The following is a 22,121-nucleotide window of genomic DNA, read 5'->3' on the forward strand; positions in this document are numbered from 1 at the left end:
AAAAAAAAAGGACTTAAATTCAGTAGTATAATCCTTCATTCTTGAATTGGGGCATGCACGATTGCAATTTTTTTTTATGGTTCGCAACACTGATTGGTCTGGAAAATCAACAAAAAGATTTTACATATAAAGATGTAAGACCTTACGCAAAACACATAACACTAAGTGGCCCGCAATGTGAACGCCATTGTATCAAATCATACCAAACAAAGCCGAGGAAGTGGTGTCGGCAAGACCCATGGGCCACGACCCACGACCCACCCCACACTAGAAGCCATCATCCACAATAAATTCCTTCAATTTCTACTTCACTTTATTTAATTGAATCTGGCCACCCCAAGTTTTGACCTTTTCCCTCAAATATCTGCCCTTCTCTACTTAATTACTTACAAACCCCTACACAGGCACCAAATTTCCGAAAAACCAAATGATCCATCACATACACATTTCAACGGCTACGATCGCCCCACTCTCTCACTTGGCCTTCTCCAGGGCTGTGATTGAAGTACCGGTTCCTGTGATTGAATCATATCTTTGAAATGCATACGCAACAAGCAAAACAGCAGTGAGGGTCACATAGTCCTTCGCAGCGCACTGCTTGTTGGACTCACTTGGTGAACCGGTCTGCGGTCCGTTGGACCAGTACAAGTAGTTCAGTAGCTCTTTGTTCTTCATGAACCGGTCCGGTTTAAACGTGTCCGGTTCATCGAAGACTTTCTCATCCCTCATGACCTGTTGTTGAAACCCACAGAGCAACTCACCCTTCTTGATGTCAAAGATTGAGTCGTGTGAACTCAGTTGGAAGTCCTTTCTGGCCCGCGCAAATTGGAGTGGAACCGGTGGGTTGAACCGGAGGGCTTCGCACACTACGGACTGAACCAGTTGCAAATTTTTCACCGAGTCGAAACTCAAAGTTGAACCGGCGTTTTCTCTGACTTCTTTGACTATTTTGGCCTGTAAACCGGTGGTGTCGCTTGCTATTGTGCCTATCAAACTTGGCAGAAAGACAGAAAACCCACCAAACGCATTGAAACCAAGTACAAAGAGAAGGTTGTGAATTGTTTCTTCTTTCGTCAGTCCGAAATCGGTTTCACCTCTCTTTACTACTTCTTTACCTGTAAACAAGTCCATTTGTATTCATGAACACATAAAACAAAGATATGGATGGCATTAAACTTGTCAAGTAACGTGATTTGTACCACCTTTATTGATCACACCTCTAATAGCGTGTATTATATTGGCGACTCATATAGAACATGTATGGTAATGCCATCTTACTATTCTTTTGTTGACATACAAACATTTATGTTGTTTGTGAATCTAGACCGCACATCAAGCAATAATCAACTTGATTAATAGTTTAAATATACAGTCTGACAAGAAAAATTTTACGTACAGATGTCGTCTAGGGTATGTTAATGAATGCAAGTAGAAAATATATTTTGAATTCAAATATATTTCGAAGGGCATGAGATTAATACGTTGTTTAACAAGAAGTGTAACTTACCATGTTCTTCTATAAACTGGTAAAGCTGGTTGTAGTCTCCACTGACAAGAAAAGAAGGGTAAGCAAAAGAATGGAGGAAAATCTCCTCCAGGGGCTGAAGCACACCAATCTTGACAGTGGGGAGGAGCTGGAGGGCGAGCCACCGGTCGAGCATGGCATAGCCAGACTCCGCTATCTTGGGCGAGCTTGCTGGGTCAGCTCCAACTAAGCATTTAGTGAAAAACTTGAAGATGAACTTCTGGAGTGGGATCAAATAGCTGGCACTCCCATCTTTGGAAACATCCGCTTCTATTGTGTCCCAAAAGGTTGAGAGGTTGGCAGTGAGCTCAGGCACCCATGTCTTGGAGCTTCTTTTCAAGATGTCCAAGGCAAAGCTTTTGATCTGTGAAGAAGATATTAAGATGGTATTGGTAAGTTGATAGAAATTAAACTTACCAAAAGACGGGAGAAGTCGAGTAAAATCACATCCTATACAGTAGATTTCATATCTTGCGAGATGAAAACGTTTTTCACTTCAATCAAATTAAGCACACCCTAAGAACTCAGGTTAGCAAAGTACATTTTGCCACTAATAGATGGCTACCAAATTACCTAAACCCTAAGGAGATGAAAACCCTTTTCATGAATTGCATTTTCATACTATTGAACCCCTTTTGATCTTTTTGCATAACCCCTCACGTACCGACAAAAATACAAAAAGCTATTGCACAACCTTCTAATTAGGTTCAAGAATTTCTTGCACGACACGTTAACCCATTACAAAATGACATGAAAATAACAAGTTTCAAGTCAATCTCGAGTTGCTATCGGATCACCCGTTAACGAGTCAAATCGTTACCAGGACCTAATAAGATATTGTATGTTAAATTTAGGCATTAGGCACACCCGACACAACCTATTAACGAATCGAATATTTACCGAATAACATGTTAAGAATTCGTTAATATAGCGGATTGACACAACTCAATCCGTTTGCCAGTCCTACTTCCAACCCAAGTTTTGTGATAAGATTTTGAACCAACGGGGGTCCTACTTGTACAATTTTGGGCAGCAACGTAGTGGAGTGGATGTGCATCAAGTCTTTAAAAAGTCATTTCAAATATCATGAAGGACAGGTAAGAGGAAAACCGTAAAATAACGGCCGTTAAATTATCTTAAAAATTTCTGTGTGGTTTCAAGTCTCGATCCCTAGTTTTACACTCTCATTTCGATTAAAAATTAAGAGTGTGAAAATCACCGTCGAGGAAAGAAAAATACTCCAAAAAAAGAGGGAGAGAGAAACTGTAGGAAATTAATCCCATGTATCTCATTTCCCAGACTCAACTGCAACTGAAAATCACCACCATCCAATTGTTGTAATGGATGAGGATCCTCTCCGGATTCTCTTTCTAAAGATCTCGGAGAATCGTATCTGTTCATCATACATTACGACCAGTTTCCATCAGGTACTATTTGTAATCAATTTTAAATAAAAAAATTCAAAATGATTTCTAACCGTAAGATGACAGATGAACAGATACAACGAAGTGATCCCCGCAATCCTCACAAAGAGAATCCGTATAAGATCTTATTCCAGTTGTAATGGTCCCCCATCGCATACATTTTGGACTGATTTGTCCCTAAAGCATGACTCCTGTGATATACATTTGGACCATCTGGGACTTTTCTAAGGAACACAGAAAACACAAACCATTCTTTTCTGCCGGCCAAAATATCCAACCAATCACTCTTCGGAAAATTTACTTCTGGTTCAGCAACAACTGAAAACAAGAAATATCTTCAAATGCTCAGCACAATTCTTTCTTTCTAAAGACTTGGTGACGTTCTTTTGCTAGACTGTGAATCTAAATTGTACGCTTTCATTTTTAACAAAGAAGTAACCATCCAAACAATACGCCGCGACAAATCAAATTAATAATCTGGATTCACTGTCGACAATCTATAGTTTAACATTTCTAGTAAAATACTGGATGAGTTAATTCATTAACCACAGTGCAAAAAATATTCTCACCCCTTTTGACAAATGAAAATTTCAAGCTTGTACTTTGATCCAAAAAATGAAATTCAAGCTTTTACTAGCTGAAGCTCTGAAATCGATTCAATTAAAACAGTTACCTATTTGGGAAATCAGCAAAAATAATAAAATAAAATAAAACTAAATTTGATTGCCAAACTAATTGGACATACTTATAGATAAATCGTGTTATCCCTAATAAATTCATCATTTAATCCTAATAGACATATTTCTTTCTTTTCTTTTTTTTTTCTTTTTTTTTTTTTTTTTTTTTTTTTTGTGAGATCGGTTAGTTTAGCACTTGGATGTTGTAAAATCATTAAAACAACTAAATTTCCTAACTATTTTGTAGATCTATGCGTAGTTAAATTAGCTAGAGTTTATGTACTTTTACTCTCTACCCTAGTAATCTCACTTCCGCTCCCGTAATTTAAATTAGTTTAGAGTAAGATATTGGTAAAAAAATATAAAAGAAATCTACACGAACCCAATATTTGCAAAAATAAAGAAAAATATGTACCTTGGAGTGTTGGGGTTCAGATGTATCAAGATAAGCGCAGGTCCTCAAGTCGCCGGTGAACTTGACACTGGGCATGAAGTCGCCGACAAGAACATTCTTCTTCTCGACCAACTCCATGTCGAACATGTACGAGAAGGACTTGCAGTCGAGGACGGCGACGACGTTGGGGTTGACGTTCAGGAACAGCGGGAAGCTGGGAGGGACATTCGTACGGAACACCGTGCTCTTGTACTTCTCGGTGCGCTTTTTGAAGAATGTTTCGGGACCCTGGAACCAGAAGTAGTCCAGGCGGTCCGAGACGGGGCCAAGCAGCGGCCAGCCATAGGCTCCGGGGATTGTACGGACTGGTAGAGATGCTGGTGGTTGTGGTTGAGAGAGCGGTGGCGATGACGGTGAGGGGGACGGGGACGGTGACGGTGACGATGGGATGCCTGGGGTCATGCTCATCATGAAAGCCATGATTTATTTTATTTTTGTTGGATTTCGAGATTTTGTATAATGAAATGAGAGAGGTGATTGTGGTTGGTCTTTCCAGTTGTGAGCCAAGTGCTTTGGCTGTAAAGTTTCGTCAAATTGTTTTGGCCGATTAATTATTAAACTGAAGATGATTTGTTGTCCTTATTTAGGAGATGTTTTTTACGAAAGAACTAAAATGATTAACGATAAATAAACTCATGGATCACTTTTATTCTTTCAAAATCTCAAAAATCAACTTGAGAAATTATATTAATCTCATAGACTATTTTGTTTAAAAAGCCGAAATTTTCATAAGTGATTGAAACACGTATTTGTATTGTATTATTTCATGTATTACAATAAAAGTAAATAAGATGATTGATGTCTTATCTACAAGATAAACTTACACATAACATATTCATCATATCGTGACGTCTTGTTTGATTTTGCGTGATATGTAAATTGTTCTCTACTTGTAGGTATATTAAAATAAATGTATTTAATGAATCAAATTTTATTGAGAAATAAATAAAATAGAAATGATTTATCATTAATTGTAAAGAGTGTATTAATGTTTCGAGTGTGATGGGTGAACAGGAAAATAAACTTAAGTGGGATTTTATTTCTTTGATTGTTTAAAGGGGGAGAATAATATGCGCTTCCAAGTAAAGACAAAAAATGGGAAAATAATGTTTGATTGTGTGGATGATTCTAACACATTCTTCTTTTTTCTTTTCTTTTTTTGCCAGAATACTCTTTTAAAGTAAAATTCTCTATAAACTCTCACTTGACAGCATTATATAATTACATGTTAGTCGCTTTCAAAAAAAAAAAAAAAAAAAAAGAGAGAGAGCATATTTTAATGATTGGTCATAGTTTAACCATGATATAATGGTATTATACATTATTAGCTAATATCAATTTCATACATTTTGTTTTGTAAGTATACTTATCGAGAAATGTTAACGAAACTTTTTTTTAAAGTGTGACTCTCTAACACCTCATAATTTATTGTTAATTTTTATATAAATATTATAAAATATTGTGCCACAAGAAGACTCTCTTGAAGTGAAATTCTCTATAAACTCTCACCTGACAGCATTATATAATTACATGTTAGTCCCTTTCAAAAAAAAAAAAAGCATATTTTAATGATTGGTCATAATTTAACCATGATATAATGGTATTATACATTATTAGCTAATATCAATTTCATAAATTTTGTTTTGTAAGTATACTTGTCAAGAAATGTTAACGGAACTTTTTTTTTTAAAGTGAGACTCTCTAACACCTTATAATTTATTGTTAATTTTCATATCAACATTATAAAATATTGTGTCATAAGAAGACTCTCTTAAAGTAAAATTATTTATAAACTCTCACTTGACAATTTAATGTTAAGTCCAACACTATAAAATAGTGTGCCATAAGGAGACTCTCTCAAACAATAGAATATCTATGTTAAATTACTGAAGAGGGAGATCGAACACAAGACCTAGAATGTAAGGGTGAATGCTTTTAATAAACTGAGCTACAAGACACTTGTCTTTATTTACGATCTTTAAATGTAACAAAAACACCAGTACAAAATTAAACAAAAATGCGTTGGAGGAGAAAAAAGGCATGTGATTGTGTGGAAAATTATTTCCCTTGTACAAAACAAATACTAATTTACTAGAATGAAATTTGTTACACTATTATGAATTATTATTCTTGTTGAACAAAAACAGGTATTTGAAATGATTAAGAGGTTTTATTGGCAAGAGGATTTTCTTCTGATCTACTTTGTGGAGATCTTAATCGTTCATCGTACATCGTACAGTCAATTTTCGTCGGATACTATTTGTATTTAATTTTAAATAAAAAAATCAAATAATTTTTTTACCACACGATGTACGATGAATGGTTAAGATGTGAGGATTCCTAAGATTCTCACAATTTGAATCCGAAGGGGATCCAAATTGGTTTTATTGAAGCGTTTGGTTGGTGTGTCACAAGAAAGACATGTTGTGTATTTTTAATGCAAGATAATGATCAAATACGATTATCTTTAGATCTCTTTATGAGGATTTTAAAATTCTTTAATTATATTCGTTTATCGTATATTATACAGTTAATTTTTTTATCAGATGATATATTATGAATAGACACAATTAAAGAATTCATTGAATTCTACGTAAAATGAATCCGAAAGAATCCTAATTCGATAATGACAAGCAAGGAAGGAACTCGTCAAGAAGCCATGGTGACATCGTTGACAGATACAGTGACACGTGGGTAGTTAACTGAAGTCATTGTTTACTTTCTTTTTATCCTCTCCAGATTCTCTCATCCGGATCCTGCAGACCTCCCTCCGTCACTCATCTCTCCCTCACACTTCCACCGAATTCTCACGGCATATTTCCCCGACCTTCAACCCCGGTCCCTTCTCATTTTCTTCTTCTTCTTTCTTCTCTGCGGTTCCGCTTCGTCAATCGCCACCGGAGAAGAAGGCAAGAATATTAAAAAGAAAAAATTTCAGCCGCATGATTTTACGAAAATAGCTGAGCTATTTGTATTATGTTAATATTTTATATTAATTTTTTTATAAAAATAATAAGATAAAAATTAATAAAAATATAAAATATTGATATAATTTAATAAAAAAAAAAAAGGACACCCAATGAGAAGAAAAGGGCATCCAAACAAGAAAAAAGCATCCAAACAAGAAAGCAGATAATCTACTTTCCGTTCATGAAGGGAAACGTGGCCTATTGCTTTGATTGATTGTTTTGTCGTTCTTTCTAAACTGTGTAAGCTTGTAGGTCGGCCTGGCCCACATTAATGTTATGTTACCAGTGTACTGCAGAGACTGTGTGGACACTAGTTTTTGTTAATTTCTTTTTTGTTGAAATGTTTTTGTTCATTCTTTAATAATATTTTAAGTTATGCTACTATATATTTAATTGAGATCTTTTGATGTGAATTCAAAATAACTAAATATTAGATCTATTTTAAAAGTTAAAAGTTACTAAAAATTAGATTTATTTCAAAATGTGATCTATAAAATTGGACCTATTTCAAAATTTTTCTATTTTTTTAAATATTAATCTATTAAAAAGTTTGAAATTAGAACGCAATGGATAGAAAAAAAAAACCTTGATCATTTGAACAATACAACCCACAACTTACTAGTAACACTATTAATTGTGTGCAAAATCGTTGATGCATTGTAGGATTCATTTGCATCAACGGCTCATAAGTTACTTGTGTATTTGTGAGCATTGCTCTAGTTTATTATTTCCAAACCTACCGGAAAATTCACTTGCATTAACAACTCACAAGTTGCTCCTATATTTTTAGCATCACTCTAGTATTTCTTCACCATTTGAAAATCCCAAGTACTACACTTCGTTGCATTATTGCTATTTTCCTAGCAATTGACTTCTATTTTTAAGAATGTTATTCACATACTCATTTTTACTTTCAACACATTCTTGTTAATTCTGTGTTCTTAATATTTCTTAACTTATTCGATTCAATGGTTAAAAATAAATATAGTGTGTGACAACTAAAAAAGATTGTAGATAACATTACCTTTTTTTTTTTTTTTTTTTTTTTGTTATGTGCGACATTGGGAAGGAAGGAAGGAATTTGAACATAGGTTTCGCGTGCAAAAATATAAAACTAATTGAAAGGAACATAGGTTTCGCGTGCAAAAATATATGTTCTTAAATTCAAGATTAATTTAAAATATTGAAAGGAACACCAATTGATTAAATATAAAACTAAGTCGTAAAGTACAGTTTCAGACGCATTTTCCATTTCCATTCAAATAATAACAGCAGAGTACAAAATCATTACAGCGGAGAAAATGCTCCCAAACTTTTTCACGTTAGGTGAATGCTGAGATCATCCAGATTGGTGGAGGCCAGGATCCTCAAACCATGCTCATTGGCCAAATGTAAAAGGCAGATGAAACACAGGTCAGGGGAGATGTCACTGATAGTTTCAGCAGCTCTGCAGATCACTCGGAACACCAATTGCTCCACTCTTTCTCAAGTTCAAAAATATCAATAATTAATCAGAATTTACACCTTCTAAAGACTGTAATATCAAATACGAAACAGTAGGATGGTAGATGCAGAAATTCCGTTTGGAAATACTTCTTTACGATGCATTTATGCTAAAAAGCGCTTTTACATGAACCAAATATAAGTGTTTCCTGAAAAAGTATTTCAGTATTTCTTGAAACAAGTGCAAACGTTTTTATAACTCATAAATACTTTTAACTTTTGCTATACATTGTCAGCAGCTAAAAGCGCTTCTAAATAAGGCTGAAGTTATGCAAGTTCTTAAATATCATTCAATTGTTGATTTTATATGGTATAAAATATATCATCTAGTGGGATGTACCCAATACAAGACAAAGATGTTTATGTATTTCTGTTGATAGATCACATCGTACACCATTCCAAGTGGCACGCTGAAATTGCCACAATTCATGTTCTATGATCTCCACATGTTAGTAGGTACGAGTAAGTTTCACAGACAGTTTGATTGCAGCATGAAGAAAAGAGAGGACACCACTCAATCGGAAATCATACATCAAATAAATCTAGGATTGTTTCAGCATATGCATAAATCCCCGATCAAGCTTTCTTATGTAATTTAACTTCTTCTTTTTAATAAAGATGGTTTCCTATATGTTCTATTGCCTAAGAAAACTGAAAACCTGAAAAATAAATAAATGACTTAGCAGACCTAGATCGACGTTTAAACAGATTATTGTACATGGTTCCAAATAGTTTCTTTCAAAGCCTTCACATCGACTTGTTTGGAAGTCTTGTCGCAATGAACTTAAATTTTGTTAACTTGTATTGTTTAGATGTAGGAAGCAAACAGTAAGCAAAAAACTGCACAGATTTGTTTTAACGGATGTTGAATTACATACTGAAAGTGTAAAACTAATCATAAATCATAATATTGCAATCCTTATCATCTCCGGGATGAACATCTATAAAACTAGACATAATCCAAGTATAAACCTTTAAACTACATGAGTTGAAATCAAGTTCGTAAAATCACCACAACTCATGTCATAGGCCATACACAAAGATTCTGACTCATCGAGCTAACTCAAATTACGTCAAGCTGAAAAGTGTGGAAAACCATTTTTGAACAAATATTTACAATGCCGTGAGCTTAGAGAGAGATCTGTTGGATAAATATTCACAGTTAAGGCCCTCCTCCACGACGTTTGTTTGGTCATCATGATCATAATCCCAGTTCCCGCAATTCTCAAATGCATCACAATCAAAATCAGCTTCATTGTTATAGGCAGCATCATCTTGCTCTGCTAATTCTTGATCACATGTATATATATATATATATATATATATATATATATATATACTGGCCTTCTGTTATCCTCATCAGATCAATCAACTAGACTCCTGAGAGTTGGTGAAATTTCATCTTTGATTCGCATGTTCAATACCATCTGTTCTACGTATTCTATAAAAAGATCAAGAAATGTAAATCTTAGTAAACCACATCATTCTCATTTGGAAAAAATAGGAAGATGAGACTTACGAAGAACTCAATAGAATACCGAAAGCGCAACTCACCACCAGCAAAAGAAAGATCAATGGTATCTGATAATAATAATTATCATTTGAATGTTGATCTTACCAAATCTTTTTAACATAAGACCCTGGATAATAAGTAGAGCGCTTTCAGAATCGTTTAGTGTTTCGTGCGGAGTGACGCAATAAAGGTATTGAGCCATTTTTAATCCTTCTTCACGACCCTGAGCCTGAATAAGTGGGGTAATTTTGCCGGCCAAAAGGGGGATGGTTTTCTTGGGAGGAAGGGCAATACTGAGTAACTTCTTGTTCTTTTCAACCATGCATTTTGCTAGTTCGACGCTTTCTGGAATACCGGTTATAACATGATGAAGAGCAGTAAGACCCACACAGTCTTGTATTTCCAAGTCTTTTTGGTCTCATTAAGGTGCACCAATTCTTTTGCAATGTCCACCTTCTTAAAAAGGACTGCCCAGTGAAGAATTGTCCCACCTTCCCTAATTCTTGCAGTTACTGCCTTGGGATGTCGCTTAAGAAGCTCCGTTGCTGCATCACAATCACCCCTAATCACGAAATGCATAATAGCTTGATTAACGTGGTTGTCTTCGTCTCCTGCCAAGCTAGCTAACGTTACATATATATCCCCATAATGTACGTAACATATATTTGTTACCCTCATCACCAAAACAAAAACTTTTAGACTATATATTGTTAGAACCTACTATACGTTTTCCACAATTGCACAGATATGTGATAACAGAACAACAATACAAACAATCAATATTTCATTAACTACATTTTCTTCTCTTATAATATACTATTTATACTAATACTCAACTTTAACTGTCACCGCAAGTTGATGCCATCTGACATCCTAACATTACCCCCTTCCCTCCCCCTTTTAAAACCAATCTTACAAGTAAGATTTACAATTGAAAACCAGCAATAAAACCAGGAACAACACAAACACAAGAATGTATTAAAGGTTCACAATTTCTGGAAACTTAAGCTTCAGTTCATGGTATAGTTCCCATGTAGCATCATCTTTGGAGTGGTTTTGCCATTAACTAAGGCTTCCGTGGCTGCAGCACTTTCTTGATCATTCTTCTGTCCAAGATTGCACTGGTACATCTTGCAAAATCCCAGCATCTGTGATAAAGCAACTTTGGTTCTTTCAAATGGAGTTGTGATTTTACCAGGACCTTTGACTCCTTCAACTTTGACAGAGGTTGTTGTCAATAAGAAATCTGTGTACTTCACGGCTGCAGAGTTGATAGGGGCCTCTTTAGCACCCTGTAAACCCCATTCCATCACAAATGAATCATGCATTGTCAGCTCCTGCTGAACAGCCGTCCTCAACTCAGAAATCACAGGCTTTGCATCATCATCATCTGCACAATCATTTGCCAATTCATACTTCAGTTGCAGCAGCATTGCTCCTTTAAAGTAGCATACTTCTACGCATTTTTTTATTCTTCTTCATTTTATTGTATATAGACTACTTTTGTTCTGTTTTACCATTGAATACTGTCTCTTTTTCTTTGTAAATTGCAACTGTTATCAGGAATTCAAAGTCAATGCCATTATCCATTTTAGTTTTCTACTTGAAAAAAGCAAAATAAATGACTATTTTAGAGTGCAAATAACAACGTAGAATTTCAAAGGAGTTTAATTAATAAATATTGAACGGAAATTTTTGTGACAATCGAGACATAATACCTTCATTGAGCAATTCTTCTACGGCATCATTCTCTGGCTCTGTCTCAACAATGTTTGGGTTGTTATTCGTGTGATTGTCAGATATGTCCCCTGAAAAATGGAATCATTTATGTTTATATCCCATCATTCTCTATTGGGAAATATATTTCTCCCTTTTCCTATCTTATTTCTGCTGTAGTTTAAATTGAACTATTCTATTAAGGATAGATCTAATTCAACGGAAAAGACTTGGGTCGAAACCAAAACCGACACTACTCACACAGTTGACGTCTCTCTTTTTATCAACAAAAAAAAAAAAAAAAAAAAAAAAGACATCTCACTTTTTAATGAATATGAACAAAAAAATATGTCAAATATTAGTGGCCTTTCCTTTTGGAAGGCCGAATAAATTGGGCTCACTACACTTTGTATACAGTACGACAAAAAGGCAAAGAGGTATGTTTGGCACCTCAAAGTTGAGGAGTTCCTCATAAAATAAAATAAAATAAAATAAAATAAAAAAAAACACTTCATGATTGATTCACAATTTTAGTTTATGATAAAAATTGTTCAGAATTATAAATTACTCAATAAAAATCAACTTTGTAGAAAATTAATTAATTCTAAGGTTGTTAGTTAATCAATTGTAGCAAATATATACAAGAAAAAGAGTTGGAGTTGGACAGGAAAAGGAAAACAGAGGGAAGAGAGAGGACTCCCTGCTCCGCCTAATTAACGCTTCCTTCTCCACTGCTTTTGCCTTCTTGTTTTTCTTTTCCCCTGTTTTGCTCTTTCTCACTTTGTCATCCTCACCGGATCCTTTTCTTATAGATTTTGTGATCGTAACCGTTCATCGTACATCATGCGGTTAATTTTTGTTAGGTACTATTTAATTTAATTTTTAAATTTAAAATGATTTCTGATCATATGATGTACAATGAACGATCATAATTATGAAATCCCTAAGAAAATGATCCGGCAAGGATCTTTTCCCTTTTTGCTTTTCCCCTGTTTTGCTGTTTCTGTTAGCTAGCACCTTTTGCTAAAAAGAAAAAGGAAAAAAAGTGGAAAGAGTTATCCTACTTCTTAGTCCGATATTACATCAAACACTTCATTACGTTAGTTCAGTTTAGTTTAGTCTAAATCAGTCCAACTTAATCCCAGAAGCTAGTCCATTTCGAGATAATCCAGTATTTCCGAAGATAAAAAAAAAAAAAAACGCAACTCACCACCCAGCAAAAGAAAGATCAATGGTATCTGATTTATAAGGTTGAACATCAGATGCGATGCATTTTCCTAGGTACTTTCGAAGAGTCAAAGAGCACTCTGCATCCGCCAAATACTCCAAGATTATTCATTAAAAGACCCTTAGACGGGATCAACTGCAAATGCAACTGAAAATACAAACAAAATTGTATTAAACATTTGGCCTCGCATCTCACACTACAAAAGTAGTAATAAGGATATCCAAAATTACAAAAGTAACAAAATACTGGTAAGAATAAGTTCCACATTATTAGAGAAGGAACCTTGAATAGGCTTATAAGTAAGTTGGATTACCTCCTATATTGCCGATTCGTTTTATGGTAAAAAATCAATTTTCTTCGTGATATCAACGTGTGAAGTCAAACGGCCACACGCGTTCCACGTCACCACGTTGTGTCGCCCACACATGAAGCAACATATTGAGAATAAGTATCACATTGATAGAATGAGGAATCTTGCATGGACCTGTAAGTAAGTTAAGCTACTTCCGGCATTGCTAATTAATTTTTATGGCAGAGCCTATGCTTTCTTCAAATACAGCAACTTTCACAAAATCTCTGCCGGTTAGAAAATTGTCCAGAACCAAGTAAAGTACTGCTTTTAAAATCAACATACTTCTTTTTGGTTTGCAAGTGAATACACTTGAGTAAAAAACGAAAGGGCAGAGTGAAAGCCGATAGCAAACCCAACCCTGTTCATCTTCTTGGACTGCTCTGTTCATCCCATCAAGGACCTTATATGCCTCGGAGTGTACTGAATCCACCCTCATTGAGTAAATTTTGACTCCACCTTCAAGAGTGCAGCTTGCCTGCACAGATAGAGAAGTGATACATATTTAAGCAAACATAGCGTATCCAATCGGTTATATGAACATTCGGCCACTCACTTCAAAAGTGGTTTTACCAAAATCTTGGTCTTGATAAATTTCAAACTCCAAAACTAATCCGAAACATCGTAGCATCAACAGGCGAAATTTACCTTTTGAAAATTCGTCTCTGCATCGTTTTCCTCTTCAACCTTAATAATTAAGCTCCCATATATTTTTCTGATTAATTTTCTGCGCACCCGACAGCTCAAAATCGAACATTTAAGAAAAATTTCATAACAAACATCAAATTTTAATACAGTAAAAATGGCTCACTCATTTGACAAATAAAATACTAAAAAAATTGAAACTTTTTGTTAAAAAAGAAAATAATTTCAAAACTTTCAATTACTTGAAAAATCTAAACTGACATTTTCACTGTCGAGTTTGATGCAATTCTGGAGCAGCTCGAGGATCTGCGCCTTTCCGAGGCAGGGATCGGGGTCTCCCTGCTGTGGCAGCAGATTGAGCGCAACGGACTTCCTTCGAATCGCTGCGGCGCGTGCTGCGCGAGCCTGCGCACGCTTGCGGTGGTCCTCGTTGGAGCCGAGGAAGAAGGGGCTGGTTGGAGAATGGAGACGAGCGGCCATTGGGAGCCTCTGCTTCGGGGTTGCCGGATTAGGGCTCAGAGTGTCGGGCATTGCAATCTGGAAAATCGAATTGGGAAATTAGGGTTTGGGATTGGGAAAGTTTACGAGAGTGGGGGAGCGTTCGAGATGGACACTGATGGGACGAACAGGCTACGCTCCATTTGATGCGTTTGAAATTTTTTTTGGGGGGCTTGAGAGGTATAATAAACTGCTTCTCGTGATATAAATATCCATTTTCTTTTGTTGACCAATCTTAGACCATCAATTTTACTTTTGTGTGTTGGGAGCTGCCAAGTTAGCATTTCAAAAAATTGATTATTCATTCTAACCAGCAGTCAGAATACATAAATATAATTACTTTTTGTTATTATGGTAAAATGTCACACGTAAAAGCAGAAGGGACACAATACAAAGACTAAATGTTCAAACACGTATCATTACAACCAGGGTGGATTTGGTTTTATTATACACGATCCAAATAACATTTCATGACAAAATTCAAATAAAATTTTAGCAATCTAAAACTAATAACATTAATACGAGGCCGAGTATTTAGGGTCTTCACAAGGCCAATGCTTTATTTTCCTGTCAAACACGCCTGCTCCATAAGTAGAAATGACTAACTCAAGAAGGAGGGGAAATTGCATCCATATGAAAGATGCAACTGGAACACTTGCAAGCAAAGTAAGTAGAATAGCAATAGATGATTTTCCATGAAGTATAATGGAAAGGGCTGAAGAAAAAGCTATCATCATTGCCGCGATCGATAAAAAAAGGGTGATAAGGCCTAATATCATTTTGTTGGTAATGATTTGAGGAAATCATTTTCGGCATAACGTGATGTGAGGATTCCCAAAAATATCATTACTGAAGTTATGGAAGAAAATAGTGATATAACATCTGAAACTATAAAAGTTGTGAATGCTCTCTTACTTAAGAATATAGGAAGACCTGTATCTTGTTTATTTCCACCAGGAACCGTAAACGCTGCAGCAAACATGGTAGTAACGATGAGAGCCCCTACGACTGTGCAAGATGTTGCTATACCTTTCATTGCCTTTTCACCCTCTTTCACCAAGTCCTTGTGACCCTTGGTAAACAATTCACGTGGTGTCATCTCATCTGTTTTATTTATTACTTCATGATCTACAGGTTGTGCAAAACGTTTCACCTCCTGCATGTCATTCAACAAAAACTTAGCAGAGATGTGACTATATATACATCCGAAGAGTAATTCTGATCTCTTGGTACAAATCCTTATGGCTAAGTCTCAAGGTATTTTCAGTTCAAGTTATGAAGATGGTGAATTGGAGAAAGGAGGGGGTTACATCATCAATTTTCACGAATATGATTAAGTAGTCTCTTATAGAATAACATAGATTTTATAAGTATAATATATAATTAATTCTATAGTAAGTAGTCACCTTGAACCATTGCAGTTCCCTTTGCACTTGTAAAGCTGCACCTCGAATAAGATTAATATGTGCGGCGGAGGTAATAGTTCCTACCACATGCAGCATGTTATTGCTCGACTTATCTTTCCTAGTTACGAACCACCATTTGCGTTGATCATCTAGTCCATATAATAGACTAAAAACTTTATGTTGACGACATTCAACTGCAAATTGAAGGATGTTCCGGCCTTTTTCATTGGTGATGTCATGAAGTTTATAATTTGCTCTGCATAAATGAGTAATATACTCCACATGCCCTTTTTTTATTGCTAGGAACATTGCTTTTTCCAAGCCTTGCAATTCTTTGACATCTTTATTTTTCGTCACTTCACACATGCGAGGTAGAAATTCAAGGATCCGAACATGGGCCAATTTCATTTGATATATACGATTGAATCCTATGTTGACATTCAAAACAAATCAAACAATATACCCTTAATTCTATATATAGAATTAGAAAATAATTGAAAATTAAAAAATATAGTAATTAAAAATTATTAAGACAATAAATAGGAAAAGAAAAGAAAAGTGATTTTTACACGTTCTTTTAAGTTTTTCACACATCCCTATTTATATAGGGACATTAGATTAAATAAAACAAACAAAATCAACAATCAAAATTAAACAAAAGTGTGTAAAAGACTAAAAAGAATGTGTGAAATGAATTTCCATAGAAATCAATTCATAATGTAGCGTACCCAAAAGTTTACCAAAGGTCTTGACAACTAGTCCACGAAATGAACTTGTAGCTGCATTGAAATTCCAAATTGTCAGTGAAGTCTTCAATTACCAATTAGTTATAAGGAAAAACTAATGAAAATGACTTGAAAACTTTGAGTTTTAACGATAAGGACAAAATAAAGGGTAAGGTGAATAATACCATGTTTGACTTTTTAGTGTAAAAATATGATTTTTCGTTAAAGTGAACAGTACCGCGGGCTTAAAACTCCCTTAGCTATATCCCCTTTTTATCAAAAAAAAAAACCAAAAGGTTATATCCCCGTTTAAACCATATAATATGGTTAAAAATTTTGATCTTTTTAGCATTACTTAATATGGTACAAAAATGTGGTGAGTTTCTTCGAAATCAAAATCAATAATGCGTACATAGCCTCCTTGTGCCTGCACATTTGTACAGTTGTTGGAGGTGAGTTTCTTTGAAACCAAAATCAACAACTCTAATCTACATATAAAAGACCTAGTAGGTGGGGGATTGCCCTAGTAGGTTAAACTTTTTTCTTCAATCCACTCAATCCTAGGTTTAAACTCTCTTTTTCTCCTTAGTTTCAATGAGTGTAGAATATCAATTTTAATAAAAAGGCAAAAAGGTTCCGAACTCCATAAATATTTCAAATAATTCCAAAACAAACACAATAATCAAACTTTAGTACCACTAGATTTGATAGCTTTGACCAATATTCTAAAAGCCGCTAGTCGGACTATGGGGCCTAAGCGGTTTTATTCAAATTTGATTAAATTATTATATGACTTATAAACAAGTGTCTACTTATAATACATAGTTGTACTGAAAAAAAAAATTGCAACATAGAATGATACATTGATTAATAGGTTGCAATGGATAAAAATATAAGACGAAGATTTGATCTGTATGTGGATAGAAGATAAGCCCCACCATCATTTGAAACCAAGTTAGAAAAGAGGTAAATATGAAGAAGATGACCTCCTAGCTCCTACATATCCATTGTCGAGGTAGATACCATAGTAGTAGGACTGTAGAAGTGAAAAATAAAAGGAGGAAGCATCCAAATGCATCTATAAATCAAGTTAAATAAAAAGGGAAAATATAAATGATATATACAGAACCAATAGGATGATTGACCTTGCCAATTTCACTTCAAGAATAAAGGCTTCTCCTAAAATATGGTCAATGGGTTTATCTTGAAATATATGGGCTTCTCCTGAAATACTGCTTGCTAACTGATTTATATATAGTTGTGGTACCTTAATTTATGAAACAACTAAACATTAACAAAAATAAATGGCACGTCTGTCATGTAACATGCGTACCTGAGCAAATGAGATGCCCTTGCCTTTTACTACTCTGGTTGCCATCTTCCGGTTTTTGAACGTTTATACAAACATCATCATCAGTGGTATGAATAGGTTCCTCAGTTGTAGGCATTGGTTTTATTTGTATGCCTATCAAGATAAGAATACAATCCCACCTATATAGTAATACACGATATAATCTAGTTCCTTGAACCAAGAATTTTCTATTGCTGCTTCTAATAAGAATAAAAGAAAATAGAAAGCTTAATTAGGACAAAATTTAAAATGAAGAGAAAATGGAAATCATTACTAACCGTCATAAATCCATTGTTCACAGAAATTGAGTGAGCTTCCACTTAAGAATGCAGAACGCATACCAGCTAGTTTATTTAAAGGTGTTCTCCCGTAAAAATCTTTAGCAATGACTAACTCCGGACGGCGCTGAATTAAATCCCACGCAATATCTACATATTGTGGAGTGTTTAGAAAGAACCTCTATAGATCTAGCTATGAAATTAGCTTAGTCTCAACATTATTAATATACAGTGGTTTTATAGTATTTACACAAGGGGAAAAAAAAAAAATTAAGGCGGCACTAATAATAATAATTATTTGAATGTTGATCTTACCAAATCTTTTTAACATAAAACCGTGGATAATAAGCATAGCGCATTCGGAATCGTTCAGGGTTTCGTGCGGAGTGACGGAATAAAGGTACTGAGCCATTTTTTCTCCTTTTTCATGACTACGACTATGAGCCTGAATAAGTGGGGTAATTTTTCCGACCAAAGGTGTGATGGTTTTCTCGGGAAAGACAATACTGAGTAACTTCATGTTCTTGTCAACCATGCATTTTGCTAGTTCGACGCTTTCTGGAGTTCTTTCTATAACATAATGAAGAGCGGTAAGACCCCTAGAGTTCTGTGTTTCCAAGTCCTCTGGTCTCATTAAGTCCACCAATTTTTTTGCAAGCTCCACCTTCTCAATATGACTGCCAGGTGAAGAATTGTCCCATCGCTCTCGCCATGTCTTGCAGTTACTGCCCTGGGATGTTGGATAAGAAACTCCATTGCAGCATCCCAATCTTTCTTCTTCACTAAATTGTGCAAAGTTTGATTGTCTTCGTTTCCTGCCAAGCTAGCTAATGTTACATATATATCCCCATAAATAATGTACGTAACATATAGTTGCTACCCTGATCACCAAAAGAAAAACAGATAGACTATATACTTGTTACGGATTTTTCTTATTCTTCTTAATTTTATTATATGTATATAGAGTACTTTTGTTCTATTTTACTATTGAACACCATCTTTTTTTCTTTGTAAATTGCAACTGTTAATAAGAATCCAAAGTCGATAGCATCATTCATTTTAGTTTTTTCCTTGTAAAAAACGAAATAAACGACAATTTTTGAATGAAAATAACGATGTAGAGGAGTTTAAGTAATAAATATTGAACGGAAATCTTTGTGAGAATCGAGACACAATACCTGAATCTATTGCCGACCATTCCTCTAGCTCCGCATCAACAGTGGTTGGGTTGTTATTCGTGTGGTCATCTGATATCTCCTCTGAAAAAATGGAATCATTTATGTTTATGTTGCATCATTCTCTTTTGGGAAATATATTTCTCCCTTTTCCTTTCTTATTTTTGCTGTTGTTTAAATTGAACTATTCTGTTAAGGATAGATCTGATTCAATTGAAAAAAGGCAAGCCGAAGCCAAAACTGACACTACTCACACAATTGACGTCTCTTTTTATATTGACAAAAAATAAAAAATAAAAAAGACGTCTCTCTTTTTAATGAATATGAGCCAAAAAAAGTCAAATATTAGTGGCTTTTTCTTTTGGAAGGCCAGTTAAATTGGGCTCACTACACTTTGTATACAGTAAGACGAAAAGGCAAAGAGGTATGCTTGGCACCACAAATGAGAGTTCCTCATAAAATAAAAAACCTTCTTGATTGATTCAAAATTCGTGCTTATGATAAAAATCAGTTCAAATGATAAATTACTCAATAAAAATCATCTTTGTTGAAAATCAATTAATTCTAAAGTTATTTAGTCAATTAATTGTAGTAAATAGATATAGATGATTTGTAACACTTGTGTTGAATCTAACATCTTGTTTTTAGACAGTTCAATGACTAAATGATCTTATATTTTATTCATTTTACAAAAAAAAATCTTTACAAAGTGATTTATAACATTAAAAAAATTTGATCACAAACATAAAATTCTGTAAATCAATCACAAAGTATTTTGACAATGAACTTCTCCTCTTCGTGTGAGGATCCAACTTAATTCCAAAGACAAATGCCTAATTATATGGAAAAGGAGAAGGTGCACATACCAGTTCCTGTGGCTTGGCATGCTTCAGCTGGCTTCAACTTTTCTGCCAAAATATCCCAGGCAATTTTGGCTCTGCGTGTGCCCCTAATAAAGAGAAAGTATCGGCCCCACAAGAAACCTGGATCGAGTGCAAAGCCTCGGCATTACTCTTCCTCCAAGCTTTAAATTCAACTTCACCATCTTCTCGTTTAGGAGGCTCAGTGGTGGCTTCCACAACTTCCCAAAGACCTTTTGCCAACAGGTAGGTTTCAACTCGCAAACTCCATTCGTCATAGTTATTTTGGTTCAGAAGTTCATGAACAATTGGACTTGGGACAACTGTGTCTGTCATCATCAATCTGTAAGTTTATGAAATCTGAATTTATATCGATCGAGCATATGTTAGAACAAACTAGTAAGAAAAAAAACTAATACTCACAGATTGATTTTTGGGCAATCTTCAGATTAAGCTATGTGCACATAGTGCAGCCAAAGTTCATCTTTGGGTATGCTCGTTTATGATAACAAATCAGCCATTGAAAAAAGACTCGAGAGATCACTATTATTTGTATTACAACTGAACATGGGAGCACGTACTGAATAAAAAAAACAAAGGGATCCAGCTCCACCGGGACAAATTAATTGATAAAGTAAGCCCTAAAGTCGTCGTAATGCCAGTCACCCACGAAGTCAACCCCTATTTGCTTCAAAGTGATTTTCTCTCCCTCTTATAAAACTCGACGAACCCACATCCCAGATTTCCCCTCCGTGCTTCCCGGAGGAACACCTGTCTGGTTCCGCTCTGGATCTGATCCAACGTCAAGTTGTGATACCGCAATTCTAGCCTCCTCCGCTACCCAGCAGCTCCCTTGCTAGGCAGTATCCTTTGAGACAAAACAAAACAAATTCAAAGTTTCAAACTTCAAAGAAGAAGATAATATTATCCACACGAAGGACGGTTGGGCTAGCCTCACAATGAGCCAGCAATAATGTGATTTGATCAATTATTTATTAAATATTGTTTTTTCTCTTCTTAATGTAAATTCTATAAAAATTGATTTTATTATATGAATTCAACTGTTTTAATTAATTTATAAGGGGTTTCTTTTAACATGATATAAAATTATTCATTCACTTCAAATATTTGACTTTTTTTGTCAATTTACATATATAAATATATTTAAAATGTGTAAGTCACATATAACACGTCGTGATTAAAAAATACGCGTGCATAAAGACTAGTTATATGGAAAAGGCGAAGGTGCACAGACCGGTTCCTGTGTCGTGGGATGCTTCAGCTGGCTTCAACTTTTCTGCCAAAATATCCCAGGCCATTTTGGCTCTGCGGGTGCCCCTAATAAAAGAAAAAGTATCGGCCCCACAAGAAACCAGGATCGAGTGCAAAGACTCGGCATCACTCTTCCTCCAAGCTTTGAATTCAACTTCACCATCTTCTCGTTTAGGAGGCTCAGTGGTGGCTTCCACAACTTCCCAAAGACCTTTTGCCAACAGGTAGGTTTCAACTCGCATACTCCATTCCTCGTAGCAAAGTTCAGAAGTTCATGAACAATTGGACTTGGGACAACTGTGTCTGTCATCTTCAATCTGTAAATTTATCAAATATAAATTCAGTGGCGGAGTAAGAAATTATGTTAAGGAGAGTCAATTTTAAGTGACGATAAAATTATGATAAATTGAACTTATAAATGAAAATTACTTACGAAATTATCATAAATATCAATAGCATAAAAAATATTCTAAGTTTCCAACCTTGATATCGTTAGGATTAATTAATTATATTATCGTAAATAACACTTTACATCACCAACAGAAAGCTTGCA

General features: G+C 35.0%; 4 protein-coding genes and 2 long non-coding RNA genes across 7 annotated transcripts; all 6 read right to left on the reverse strand.

Annotated features, from left to right (window-relative positions):
* Positions 1 to 18: 18 nt before the first annotated feature.
* LOC125474917 (fatty acid hydroperoxide lyase, chloroplastic-like) lies at positions 19 to 4,570 on the reverse strand. The gene is made up of 3 exons (XM_048579167.1): positions 4,042 to 4,570; positions 1,508 to 1,889; positions 19 to 1,115 (listed from the first exon to the last, which is right to left on the reverse strand). Exons 1-3 carry the CDS (start codon positions 4,498 to 4,500, stop codon positions 475 to 477), a joined length of 1,482 nt encoding a protein of 493 aa, XP_048435124.1. The 5' UTR covers positions 4,501 to 4,570; the 3' UTR covers positions 19 to 474.
* LOC125474918 lies at positions 2,589 to 3,187 on the reverse strand. The gene is made up of 2 exons (XR_007256320.1): positions 3,003 to 3,187; positions 2,589 to 2,918 (listed from the first exon to the last, which is right to left on the reverse strand). It is a non-coding gene; the product is annotated as an uncharacterized LOC125474918 (long non-coding RNA).
* A 6,433-nt stretch (positions 4,571 to 11,003) lies between the features above and the next one.
* Positions 11,004 to 13,577, reverse strand: LOC125474922 (bifunctional TH2 protein, mitochondrial-like). 2 transcript variants are annotated; one of them, XR_007256321.1, is made up of 4 exons: positions 13,323 to 13,577; positions 12,992 to 13,156; positions 11,784 to 12,804; positions 11,004 to 11,618 (listed from the first exon to the last, which is right to left on the reverse strand). XR_007256321.1 is itself a non-coding variant. In XM_048579171.1 (3 exons), the coding sequence occupies exons 2-3, from the start codon at positions 13,038 to 13,040 to the stop codon at positions 11,076 to 11,078; spliced, it is 429 nt and encodes a 142-aa protein (XP_048435128.1). In that variant the 5' UTR covers positions 13,041 to 13,156; positions 13,323 to 13,577; the 3' UTR covers positions 11,004 to 11,075. The 2 variants fall into 2 exon arrangements, 1 of the variants encoding a protein (XP_048435128.1); XM_048579171.1 differs by lacking the exon at positions 11,784 to 12,804 and having other exon boundaries at positions 11,004 to 11,455.
* Positions 13,578 to 13,605: 28 nt separating this feature from the next.
* LOC125474924 lies at positions 13,606 to 14,731 on the reverse strand. Its single transcript, XR_007256322.1, has 2 exons — positions 14,007 to 14,731; positions 13,606 to 13,836 (listed from the first exon to the last, which is right to left on the reverse strand). It is a non-coding gene; the product is annotated as an uncharacterized LOC125474924 (long non-coding RNA).
* Positions 14,732 to 14,937: 206 nt separating this feature from the next.
* LOC125474921 (ankyrin repeat-containing protein ITN1-like) lies at positions 14,938 to 17,029 on the reverse strand. The gene is made up of 3 exons (XM_048579170.1): positions 16,636 to 17,029; positions 15,908 to 16,335; positions 14,938 to 15,657 (listed from the first exon to the last, which is right to left on the reverse strand). Exons 2-3 carry the CDS (start codon positions 16,313 to 16,315, stop codon positions 15,277 to 15,279), a joined length of 789 nt encoding a protein of 262 aa, XP_048435127.1. The 5' UTR covers positions 16,316 to 16,335; positions 16,636 to 17,029; the 3' UTR covers positions 14,938 to 15,276.
* A 442-nt stretch (positions 17,030 to 17,471) lies between these two features.
* Positions 17,472 to 21,209, reverse strand: LOC125474920. The gene is made up of 5 exons (XM_048579169.1): positions 20,303 to 21,209; positions 19,440 to 19,520; positions 18,577 to 19,076; positions 18,262 to 18,411; positions 17,472 to 18,097 (listed from the first exon to the last, which is right to left on the reverse strand). The coding sequence occupies exons 2-5, from the start codon at positions 19,457 to 19,459 to the stop codon at positions 17,949 to 17,951; spliced, it is 819 nt and encodes a 272-aa protein (XP_048435126.1). The 5' UTR covers positions 19,460 to 19,520; positions 20,303 to 21,209; the 3' UTR covers positions 17,472 to 17,948.
* Between the last annotated feature and the right edge of the window lie 912 nt (positions 21,210 to 22,121).

The sequence above is a fragment of a genome, unplaced genomic scaffold (genome assembly GCF_019419815.1).
Source record: "Pyrus x bretschneideri cultivar Hongxiangsu unplaced genomic scaffold, Pyrus_bretschneideri_v1 Contig13, whole genome shotgun sequence".
Lineage (NCBI taxonomy): Eukaryota > Viridiplantae > Streptophyta > Magnoliopsida > Rosales > Rosaceae > Pyrus > Pyrus x bretschneideri.